At 35.8% G+C, this 13,323-nt stretch overlaps 1 protein-coding gene across 1 annotated transcript; it reads left to right on the top strand.

The window, feature by feature from the left end:
- Positions 1-6,560: 6,560 nt before the first annotated feature.
- Positions 6,561-7,418, top strand: LOC118754382 (glycine-rich cell wall structural protein-like). Its single transcript, XM_036489253.1, has 2 exons — positions 6,561-6,566; positions 6,672-7,418. Exons 1-2 carry the CDS (start codon positions 6,561-6,563, stop codon positions 7,416-7,418), a joined length of 753 nt encoding a protein of 250 aa, XP_036345146.1.
- Positions 7,419-13,323: the final 5,905 nt, after the last annotated feature.

Raw genomic sequence — 13,323 nt, 5'->3', positions numbered from 1 at the left:
TATCTAGCAATGCTATCGATAAGGATTGAGGATTCATAAAGTATTTAGAGATTGTGTGTAGGAATTCATGATTTCTTTACAATCAGTATAAATTGGTTGTTACATAAAAAAGAAAATTTATATGGCACCTAAAAAAATGTATACATTCCTGAAATTCCCACAACTCGTATCTCAATCGTGGGAATGCATAAATATTTATCTTTATTACAATCATGAAAAAGAATTTGTTAAAATTTTTCAATAGAAGTTCGATATATTGTACCAATATAAAAAATAAGTGAATGTACCAATCGTGTGACACGGCTTTAAAGATTAAAAATTGATTGATGCATACTTTTTACGCATATTCCCTAATTTAATTTTGAATTTTTAATTTTATTGGTTGAAAAGTATTGTTGCTTATGTGATTGGACATCACAACCTAATTGGGCCTATTTGGTATTAATTGTTGGCATACACGCAGCGGAGGCCGATACATATTAACAAATGTTTCCAAAGTTATGCTACATCTGTGCTTTATGTAAATACAGTGAGACCTCTCAAGTAAGACCCCCCTTCAGCAGCGAATCCGCTGTGTCAGCATGGTTTTTTGTTTTAAGTACATTCTGCTTAATTCTGTAACATGCTTAACCACCTATGCTTTTCATATTCCAATTACAAGCACAACTACGATTTTTCTCAATTAAGTGCCTTTTAAGAGTTTCTACGAAAATGCTTCTTAATATACTTGAAAAAAAAAAAAAATATGTACAAAACAAACGTAAATAGCCAAGGAGCTAAGAACCTCAGAAAGTTGGCGTTTTCGAGTGAGGTACCTAAGCGCGTTTTACTGTATTCGAATGATTAATTATGTGCTTATATTGTCGTGTTTCGGTTGAGTACGGACGTGTTCTTTATTCCATAAAAAATCATGTTTATATTATATTATTTAACCATCGAAAGACACACTAAATATTATTCGAGTTTTATAAAGCAAAAAATGCTACAGTTCAGACGGGGTTAGATCCCTACATATTAATAAAGCGAAAGCGCACACCCGAAAAAAAATGGAAAACAAAGTCCAAAAAAATAAAATTTTGAAAGTAGTCACTTCAGGTGCATCTACATCGGCGGAGAATAATCGTTTTAGTATTCTCGCTGATGTGAATAATGATTCTCACCCAACAGGTAGTTAAAAAATACAAGCCTCCACCTATTTATCTACGAGAACAAAGTTCTAATGCTCTGAAACTAGAAGGAAAAAAATAATTTTCATGTAGTTCCTATTAAAAAGGGCAATAAATATACACAAAGTGAAAATTCAGGTTCAAAACGAAGATATTTTCGTAAAATTACCGATGAGTTTAATAAGAAATCTTATTACACCTACCAACTTAAAAGTAGTCGAGGACTAGAAGTTGTCATAAAAGGCATCGAATGCAGCGTGAACTCACAAAAGATAGAAAATGCTCTTAGGGAAGAAGGTTTTAAGATGCGCAATGTTTTCGACTTCAAAAATAAAGAAAACATCCCTCGACCGATGTTCAAAATAGAGCTAGAACCTGACTTACATAACCTGAAGAAAAGGGAAGTGCATCAAATATATCGATTACGATATCTTCTACACCGTAAAATCTCCGTAGAAGAACCCCATAAGCGTAGAAGTCCTGTTCAATGTCATAGCTGCTAGAAATTTAGTTACACACGTCGCTACTGCAACTTACCTGGTGTCTGTGTTATCTGTATGAAACCTAAAATGGAACCTAAATCCAAAAAGTGCAGTAACTGCGGTGGAAATCATACTGCTAATTATAGAGGTTGTCCTGTTTATATCCCAATGAAAGAGAAAACAATTCTCAAAAATATTCCTATTAGGCATAATCCCATACCAGAAATCGCTAAGCCAATGCCTGCGCCAATGACTGTTAATAATTTTATTTCTTATGCACAAATGCTGAAAAATACTCCTCCGACACAACCTCTTTTTGGTCAGAATAGTAGTAACCTAGAAGCTACTATAAATAATAGAGATGGGTAACTCAACTCAGAGTTGAGTTATTGAGTTCATTTCCATAAGTGAATAGGTAACTCAGACTCCCTGTAAAAAAAATGTAACTCAGTTGATGTCCTAGGGCTCACATGATTCAATTGAATCATAGTGGCTGATATTTGTCCATATATGTAACTCTTTCACGCCACAGTGTTTAGCATGGCAAAGTCTTGCATTTTTTTTTTTGAACAAGGCGAATTTATACTAGATGGTGGCAAGACTACAACAACAACAAGCACATGTATTTTGTATTGCGGGTGTTATGTTAAATCTCAATTCTGGCATTAAGTTTCAAAATATGAGTCAAGACAAGGCGAATTTATAAAAAAAAGCTCCTTGAGTCAAGACATCACATTCAAAACGGTGGTCCGCCCCTTTACTGATTTTAATGGTGTAAATCATCTCTGGTGCTCATTAATAGGGGAGGCTCTAGAGGGGTGTAAAAGTGGAATTTTCAATATTTTCAAAAGTTTATATATCGCAAAATATTGCACCGATTTTCAAAATGTGCACCGCCCCTATTAATTTGCACCAAAAAAATGCACGCCTTTCAAATCAGTAGAAGGCAGTTGACCACACCCACTTTTTAGTTTGGTTTTATTTCAACGGCCACTATACCGCACTTATGCCTCAAAACGAGTCTACGATATGAATGAGTGTAACATACAAAGAATCAAATGAGTTAGTTGAATGAGTTGACTCCTTAAAGTGAGTTGGAGTCATTGAGTCAACTCCTATAAATTTGCTGAGTTACCCACCCTTAATAAATAACCTTATAAAAGTTATGCAGGAGCAAATGATGGCAATGAAGAGCATGGTACAAGATTTGATTAAAAATCAAAATCTATTACATCAAGCCATTTTAGCTAAACGATGAATAATCTCAAAATTTACTTTTAGAATGCAAACAGGCTAACCCATCATAAAAACGAACCAGAAATTTTCCTAGAGCGCTTTCATATAGACGTTTTGCTTGTATCTGAAACCCACCTTACGCAATTTAATAATTTTTAAATTAATAGGCACACATTCTATGATACTAAGCATCCACAAGGGAAAGCCCGAAGTGGAACAGCCATTCTCATTCGTAACAGAATAAAGCACTATGAATTAGAATCGCAAAGTGATGATATAATAATAATACTGCAATACACATTGATGAGCACTTGGGTGGCCTTACTGCATCTGCTATATACTGCTCCCCTTGTCATAACATAACAGAAAAACAGTTTAATGACTTTTTCCTAAAGTTTGGCAATAAGTTTATTGTAACAGGAGATTACAGTGCCAAACATACATACTGGGGGTCTAGATTGATTACACCAAAGGGAAGAAATCTATATAAAGTAATCTAGAATAGAGGATTTGACGTCATGTCTACTGGTCAGCCAACGTATTGGCCATCTATACTCCCAAAAATACCCGATCTTAATGACTTTGGTGTAAAAAAGGGAATTGCGCGACACCAAGTTATTACAGAAGCATTATTTGATCTCTCTTCAGATCATTCTCCCTGCCTCATAACATTTTCAATGTTTCTTAATTATGAAGAAAAACAAAAAATCTTACAAATAAGCCCACAAACTGGTTAAAATACAGTATGTCAGTTCACACATTGACCTGCAAATTCTTATTCGTCGGCGCGGGGTGACGCGGCACTTTCAAAATTGTATATTTACAAATCCGTCCATTTAACTTGTTCAAGTACTACTTTTTGTCAAATGTAACTGGGTGACTATCTATATACATACATATGTGCACTATTTTGCTTTATTACTCAATTGTTAAGTTTAAAAGTTGGTCTTATTGCTCAACGAGAAATGAAATAAAGCAAACTTGTGTTGTTGCACATTTAATTGGGAAATAACACAAATTTGCGTTTTGCTGTTTGTGTTATTTTTTTGAAAAAGTATATTTTATGATCCCGAGCATCCGGCGTCGTTCGGGGTAAACAAATAAAAATATAAAACAGTAAGAAAGATTTTCTGTTTACCATAAATTAAAGGAGACATAAACTATTTTCCTTATTTAATTTAAGGCCTCCTTATGAACAATACTTTTAATATTTTGTTGCGGTGTAGAAGCATAAATACTATTCGCACTTCCCACTCGTGCGCCTTCGATATGGAATTACAGGGCCGTAGCCAGGGGGTTCTGAGTAACTTTTTTTTATTTTTGCTTTTATTTCAACACAGTTTGATTAATAGAAAAATACCGATAAAAATAAAATATTTCACACAAACAGGGTTGAAATTCGTACCCGTATTTTGTTTGTAAGTCAAATAGTAGTGGCATTGTAATACTATGATAGCACGACCTAGTAATCATAATCAACTTAATAAGTTGAACTTATGTATAATAGTCAAAAAAATTTTGACAAGTTTTCAAATATAATTTTTGTTGTTATTTAACTTTGGTTAGTTTTCTATAGATCATCCTTCACACTAGTGTCACACTAGAGATGGGCACGTGACAAAATATTTAATCCCGATCCCGCCCATCCCGCGGTTTTATCGGGAGTGTTGGGAAAGGATTTTGGTCCCGTCCTGCCCACCCGCCATATTTTTATAGATCTTCCCGATTCCGCCCATCCCGGCCAATTTCAAATCAGTACCGTAGGTCCCGCGGAAATCGCTATCTCGCGCCCACTTCTATGTCACACGATTGGGTATTTGCCAAAATTTGGTGGAAATCGTATCCCAATTATGTGAATACACGAAAAATAATTTGTTGAAATTTTTCAAAAGAAAACCAAAGTTCAAAAAGTTTAGACTTTATTGTGGATTTCGCCAGAATATCTATATGGAGTGAAAAAGTTGTGGAACAAATGTTGTTAACAAAGCGATATTCTGCCGAAATCCGCAACAAAATCTGCGTTTTGCTAACTTTTGTCCGACAATTGCCACACCCATTTATGGGGGTTTGTCGCCTTAAAGAAAAATCTTGACGTACAAATGTTATACCTGGGGAGTTACTCTATAAGTAATACACAGGATTGATTGCCTATCGTATCGCATTTCTATGTCGTATCGCGTTACCTCTGCATAGGCATTCTATCGGAATCTGCAATAAAATTTAAATTCTTGCAAAAACCCAATGTTTCACTCCTTGCAAAATTACAAAAAAAAAAGTTGTAAAGAAAAATATTTTTTTTTTTATAGAGAAGTAAACCAGGATTACGATGGTATAATTTTAAATCCCTAATTTACTGGTCTTCATTTATAGAACCCTTAAAAAAAATTTTTAGCGATTCGGAGACATTACATTATTTTTTTTTAATGAAATCCGTCTGACTTAAAAAAGAATGGCCCACATACATGGTAGATGTTATTACATATTTCCTTATAAATATGTAATTGATTTTTGTCAGGCATGTAATGCTAAGTTTAGGCCTACATTTTTGGCTCATCACTCACTGCCGATAAACATCAATATGTACATATGTTACGCACAAACTACATAAGTAGGTCGTGGTATCGTGGAGGCATTTTCTTCCGGCGTTGCGGCAGGAGTGCTTGAGGCGATTTGCATTTGAGCATTCGTTAGACTGCTTGTCTACTTGTTGACTGAAATTTCATAGCTCATTACCAAGGCTTAATAAAGTTTCCACACAAGCGGACTAAGCAAATCCAACAGAAATCACTTGTCCCCTTTCATTTGTTTTAATTTCCACATATAAACATATGTACAAAATTTCACATGAACGGTGAAAAATGCCAATGTGGCTCGTGATGATTGTACAGATTTAACGATTTTCGGTTACCCAGTAATAATCACAACAAATTCAAACGCGAGTTTCCTATACGCATGAATATGTATGTATGCATGTGTATCTATGCAGATACATTTGTATATGTATGTTACGTATTGCACTTGAATCAAACTTTAAGCCTGACTTTGATTAAAAACCACTTTAGCTTAGGCTTCAGCTTCACCATCTTTATCATCGACATCAACATCTTCAACTTAATCCCATGCGGCACATTTCCTCTTGTAAAACAAGTTATTATGAGACTGTTGCAACACGCTTATAGTTGCAACTTTACTACTGACATAATCTAGCATGATTTGAACCAGTTTCGCCCAAAATTAACATCGCAGAGTTCATCTGAAAATACAAAAAGAAGCTAAAGCGTCAAATGAAAATAAAAAAAAGACAAACAAAGAGTCTCTGCTGGCGGATTTGGCTTGACCATTTTTTGGTTGTTTATCGCGTTTCTTTCTTTTCTGCTACACATAATCTTCGCGGTCACTTTTGCGTCTATGCATTTCAAATCAACAAATTTGTTTTAAACGACGGGTCGCATGCAGCCAACACTTTCGTTTTCATTTTTTTTCCCCCTCATAGCTTTTAGCGTCTTTGGGGAGCGCAGCTATGGGCACCACTGCACAGTACTGCACGTTGATGGTATATAAAGTTGGTGGATGACACTGGAAAGTCATCAGTTAGTCAGTTCTCTTCGCAACTGGTGTTTGGTTAACTTCGTCTACTAACTTACACGTAGCACATTTAAGCGTAACCTACAACAAAATGAAGGTATAGCATCACAAACAAATCCTTTCAAGCAGACTTAACTCAAGGCTAAGCTCAACGTTGAAGGACTACTACTTAATCACTGTTTTTCCTGTTCTTTTTTTCTAGATTTTCGTTTGCATGTTAGCAGTGATGGCCACAGCCCAAGCGGGTTTCCTGGGCATCGGTGGAGGCGGCAGCGGCGGCGGTGGTGGTGGTTACTCATATGGAGGTGGTGATCATGGTCATGGTGGACACGGCGGCGGAGGTCATGGTGGACACGGCGGCGGAGGTCATGGCGGTGGTCACGGTGGTGACGTGAAAATCATCAAGGTCATTAGTGAAGGCGGAGATGGCGGCCATGGCGGTCATGGAGGTCATGGTGGTCACGGCGATTTTGATGGTGGTTACGGTGGCGGTCATGGCGGTTATGGCGGCGGTGGTTTTGATGCCTATGGCAGCGGTGGCGAAATTAAAATCGTTAAAGTCATTAGCGGCGGAGGCGGCGGTGGCGGCGGTGGTGGCCACGGTGGACATGGCGGACACGGTGGATACATCGGCGGCGGTCATGGCGGCGGCGGCGGTGGCGGTCATGGCGGTGATGTCAAAATCATCAAAGTTGTGCATGAGGATGGCGGCTATGGTGGCGGTTACGGTGGCGGTCATGGAGGTTATGGCGGCGGTGGCTTTGATGACGGCTTCATTGGCGGCGGTCACGGTGGTCATGGTGATCACGGTGGTGCTGGCGGCGAAGTGAAAATCATCAAGGTCATCAGTGAAGGTGGCGCAGGCGGCCATGGTGGCAGTTATGGTGGCGGCTATGGTGGTGGTGGCGGCGGTGGCTGGGTGTCCGGCGGCAGCGCTGGCTGGGATTAAGTGCACCAAGTGCCATACATCATTTGTACATATTGTACTAACCGCTAGCGGCGGAGTGAGCCTATCTAATTTGGTGTCTGCGCGTACAGCCATTTACAAACAATTGACTGAGACTGATTAATGCCTGGCGTGTACTCTGCACATTTCATAGTTTATTTGTCTCGCTTCCTTCGCTTCGACCTACTTTTACTAAATCTCCCACACATCTGAAAAGGTGCCAGGGACACTTAAGATGGTGTTCCGTTAGTTGCGTGTGATGTGGCTTTCATCGCCGTCTTTTCACAAGCACCTACATATTTGCCAAAACTACTCACAATGTGATATCCAAACATACATATGTAAATACATAATCACATCTTTCTAGCCGTCTAAGTGTAAACGTTTAATTAAAATTTTGTTGTAATGTACCTGTTGAGCAACAACGTGAGTTCGTAGACGTTGTTAATGTTGTTATTGTTTTTATTGTTACAAAATATAACAAGATGAAAATAAAAATTGAAAAAAAATTATATATATATACAACTGTATTGTTATCACTCATTGGCGATTATGCTTAGCCACAAAACGCTTACAAAGCGCGCAGTTGCGGAAGTGCCTTGGAGATTTTTTCAAATTGGCCCATAAATACAATTTATGGTTGCAAATTATTTTCAGCTAACTTTATCAAAAAATCAACATACATACATACATTTCTTTGGGGGAAGTGTGAACCTTTCACTTTTTATGAGGAACTTCACAAAAAAGCCAAAAGGCGAAATTTGTTATGTCATAAGCTGGGGAGATATTTAATGGCCTGCTAAACAATGTTGTTTTTTGATGTATATGTATATATAGTATGTATGTATATAGGTTAGGGTGATCCTTAAAAAATCAAATGAACGATTTTTTCAGTCTCAACCCCTCAATCGGTAATACCACGATCACAGATATCACACTTAAATTTTGATTCCGATTGGAGACGCTTAAGGCGTGTCGCACAGGGGGCAAAGTGCAGATTTTTCTGTAGAGACTCAAAAAATTAAAATTAAGTTTTTTTCATCTAATACCCAAAATCGATACTACCATAGTCGAAGAATTTATATGTGATAATTTTGGTCACGACTGCAGTCGGTTAAGGCGTGTCGCAAAGGGTGCAAAAGCCTCTCTGGAGACTCAAAAAATTAAAAATATTTTTTTTCATTTAACACCAAAGTCGATTCTACTAAAGTCGAAAGTATCACATGTAAATTTTGTTGCAGATTGCAATTTTAATTTTTTGAGTCTCCATAGAGGATTCAAAACTTTGCAACCTGTGCGACACGACTTAGCCGTCTCCATTCGGGGCCCAAAATTTATATGTGACATCTTCGACCATAGTAGCAGCAACGTAGGGGTTGATGCTTAGGAAATCTGATGTAAAAATTTGCTTCCTACACTTAAGGACTACCCTAATATATATGTATATCAGAGAGGTCTAGGTTTTGTATGGGGAAAAATGTCATCGTAGAAAACGGTGGGCCCCCTTGCTTTTTTCTCTTTGGTATTTGTAATATCTGTACCGACTTTCAATTTTCTACTCTAACCAACACCGGATGCTTAATGACCTTGAAATTCGCAACGGAATCTATTTGCAACTGACAAAAATATTGATGGTTGAAAGCTAGTGTTGCCATGACAACAGCAGCTGGAAATATTTTTTCATCTAATTTAAATTTGAAATAGTCTTAGGTTGCTTAACCAATCGTTTAGTCCATATATGTACAATATACTCCTTGAGTAAAATATAAACATTTCAGGAGCATCCCCTAAATTTATACTTAGGAACGTAAAATTTTGGAAGGTGCCTCCACCCCTATCTCGGATTTTCTTTTGTACTACTCTAATGTATATATTTAGATATGAATACCTAATATTTGATTCCATAATTTGATATAAAACAATACTTGTGTGTAGAGAAGTCGTAAAATAAAAGCAGCGTTTCCCTAATTTTTTAACAGACTTAAAAGCTATATAAAAGCAAAACTAATATGAATAGCAAGCTATGAAATCAAGGAAATCTAAGATATTTTATAAAATTTAAGAATACTTTATATAAAGCAAAGAAGAGTTAAGCTGAAAGTATGTTTTTATATATTAGACACCTGCATGAGTGATTCCGGAATCATATGGGCACAGCCATGCTTTTGGATGGAATCATATAATCGGGTACGGGCCGGAATATCTGCTGTCAGCATGAACTCGTGTGGGCCTGGGCGTTCAGTAAAATTTCATAAAAGCACGAAAAGGCACGAAAAAGCCCGTTGCTAATACTAAAAATTTAGATGAGCTTTTGTTTTTATACAAAAAAAATAGTGCATATTTAAAACTCTTTTGATAAGAGACAAGTAATTTTTAGCAAAAACAAACCGACTTCAACTCTCATATAAAAAAAATATATATATATATCTCATGATCCACTGATGGGATCTTAACCAGATTAGTATGGGACCACCTCTGAGACACTACCTTTCCGATTCAAAAAGAATTATCGAAATCGGTTGACGTGGTCCAAAGTTATGCGGTAACATACATACAAAAAAAAAAAAATATTCCGACGAACTGATAACCTCCTCCTTTTTTGGAAGTCGGTTAAAAAGCAAAAAAAGAAATATCTGGAAACCGATACTTACTTAGTACCGATATGATACTTAGTAGTTTTGTTTACATACATATCGGTACATAAAATACCTTCCACTTTTTCTACTTCCCAGAAAATATATTATAAAACACTTTTTTTTAAATTTTGATTCGCTTAAGTAAATAAAAATAAAATAAACACAAAATTAAGAATATGTACATATGTATACATACAATAAAAGTTGGCTCTTTATTTCCGGGCTGTGGCGTGTCCCGTCGTGCCAGGCCGGGCCGGGCCCCACTAAAATCCTTAACGTGCGGGCTTGTGCGTGTTTTTGAAAGTTGATTTTGCACTCGTGCCGGGCCGGGCCTGAAAATTTAGGCCCGTGCCCATCTCTATCTGAAATGATTCATATATGAGGCCAAAAATTGTTTAAAGAGTCCAAAATAAGTCGTATAAGAGGCCAATAAGAGTCCGATATGACTCATATTGAGGCTCATTTTATGTATGGATTTAAGCTCATATAAGTCGACCTTCGGAGGAAGGGAAACACCCTCATATCGGGCTCTTCAATGAGCTAATTATAAGCGTAAAGACTCCGAAATAGGACTCCTTAAAAACTCATTTATGACTCCAAATGTTTGCTGGGTCTGCATCAGGGTTGTTGCGAATATTATTAAAAAATAACGGTCCTTTACTGATAATAAACAAATGGCCTGTCCAAATTAAACAAATTTGGTATCATATGAAAGAGGACTGAAATAGCTTTTAAACAGAAATAACGAACGACCTCTATCTATAGAGTTTATAAGGCTCTGAATAAAGAGAATTTATTCAAAAAAGCATTTATAAGGCTCTGCATACAGACATATTTTTATATGCCTCTTTTTCTATCGTCTTTTCTCTTCAATTTCATGATTAGTAAAAATCCTCTACTAATACAAACTTTTAGATCTCTATAAACTGTCTTCATGCAGAGCGATTAATAATTTTTTTTTGTTGAGTAATTAGTCAGCAATAAGCATAATTATACACCTCTATAAATTTTTATATTTAGAGCAATTTCGCATTCTCTTTTTGAAGTACGATTTGTCTTCATAAAGATCGTCAACGCTCTTCAGTCATATTATTTCGGATTTCGCTAGATAAAAATATATGTTGGTTTTGAAGTTATAAACCTCTATAAATTTTTCTGTGTTGATATTTACTTACTGGCGTTTTATTCAATCGCATAAAAAGATGGCGCCTTGAGAAAACTGTGTTGCAAATTGGTTAAAAAAAAAGAAAACGAAATTGTGTGAAAAATTAAATTCCACAGTGGCGGTAATTTATCTTTTGCACACTTTGAATTTCTCGAGGGGAATACGGGTTAATGATTTTTGTTTTCAAGCCTACATATATCGTTTTTGGATTGAATGATGAAAATCAACTGAAAATATGTTTTTTATCTTACCGCTTTTCAACGTTAACGGTCGTTTGATTGAAATGCAGAAAAGGATCTCAAAACGAGCAAAAAGTCTTCACTTCCAACGAAATGTCATTTTGTCAGTGCTCTTCACGTAAACTTTTTTAAGACTTAAATATTTACGTTTTGAGCGTTTTGTATGACTTTTCTATATTCTCAGAGAAAATGCTCGATTCATGGCTCTTCACGTAGACACTTTTGAATTTGGAAATTAAGGATTTGAGTGTTTTGTATAAAGGAATTAGTAGGGCTATTCGCGATTCGGTGCATAAGAGCTGACAAATTTATGCAATTGCAGAAATATGCCATGGATTGTGAGCGACCTTTATTAAACTGTCATGGTAAAACTTTTTTAATTAGCTGATAGAAACGTCAACCAGAGTTGCAATGCATAGCAGTTTTATGCTATGGATTTTCGGTATTGCAAATTTGTCAAGCCATGACAAATGCAAATGCGGGTATTTTGTATTTTTGGCACCGGATCGCGAATAGCCCTAGTATGTTCAAGCGCCCTGAGTAAACTACTTTGGATTTTAATAGACAAATTGACTTTATAAGTGTCTTTGAATATACATCTTACTGTAGCGCCATATTTTTTGTGTATTTTTAGGTAATGAAAAAAAGTTTGAAAGGTGAAAAAATTAAAATTTTATATTTGTCAATGTTATTGTGGCTTATTAACATTTTATTTTTAATATTTTTATTGAGCTTTGTACCACGATTGTTTATTAGGAAAAATTGAAGAAGCAACAAAGTCTAAGCGGTAGAAGTTATAGCAGCTATTTCGGAGATGACCACATCTCCTCATCAGACTTTTTTTTCTAGACTTCAGCAGGGATCGAACCTGCGTAATCGATGTTCAAAGTCAGAAGCGTTAACCACTGAGCTATGTACATCCCGTAAACTCTTGTTGCAAATTCATTTTCCTTATTCAACCAACTACTATCAAGTGCAGCTAATTTGCCGCTATTTAAACTCGACAGCGTGGTTGTTGTTGTCAATTCTATACATCCATTTGCTTATTTGCTTTTTTGTATAGTTTCCGGCAGGCTCTTCCTAAACTATGTATTTGTCAATGTTATTGTGGCTCATTAACATTTTATTTTTAATATTTTTATTGAGCTTTGTACCACGATTGTTTATTAGGAAAAATTCTTTCTACCGAATTTTCTGAATTTTCATGACAGAAAATGATTCATTGTTCTATAAATTATATTGAAAGCCACATTTTTAAGATTTTTTTTTGATTTTTATTGTATAAATGAATTTTTTTATAAATACGATTTTCGAAATTGTTTAATAAAAATTAAGAATTTCGCAAGCGCGTAAATTTTAGCAAGGGTAGCGATCCCGATTTTACCGGAAAACTCGTTGCGTTCATAAAATTACATTCAGGAGAAATGCAGAAAAAATTATACAAAGTCCTTTAATTATTATTCAATTGACATTTCCTTTCATAAAATATTTCAGGAAGAGAAAACTATTTCAGTTCAGAACTACTTCTCCATCGAAAGATATTTTAGCATAATATTTTACCTTTCAATTTATTTTTTATACTTTTCAATTTGCAAAAAGAGCTTCACAGAGTGAATCTTTAGAATAATGTGAATATTTTCGCCAAAGGTGTTGCGGTTTTCTTCCATATACAAATAAATTGAGTTTATTCATTATATGGAAGCCAATGCGACAAAAAAAAATAAAAAAATAAAAAACTGTGTACTCAAAAAAAAATTCTAACACTTCCGAGAAAAAAGTTTTAAATTTAGGTGAAATTTTGTTGCACTTTTTTGTACTTTTCTACAAATTGTTAAACTTGGGTATATATGGGGTTTGTCTGAGAATGA

Source organism: Rhagoletis pomonella, unplaced genomic scaffold (genome assembly GCF_013731165.1).
Source record: "Rhagoletis pomonella isolate Grant_MI unplaced genomic scaffold, Rhpom_1.0 Rhpom_scaffold_00002, whole genome shotgun sequence".
Taxonomy (NCBI): Eukaryota; Metazoa; Arthropoda; class Insecta; order Diptera; family Tephritidae; genus Rhagoletis; species Rhagoletis pomonella.
The sequence above is the reverse complement of the archived record's forward strand: the minus strand, read 5'-3'. Positions and strand labels throughout refer to the sequence as shown.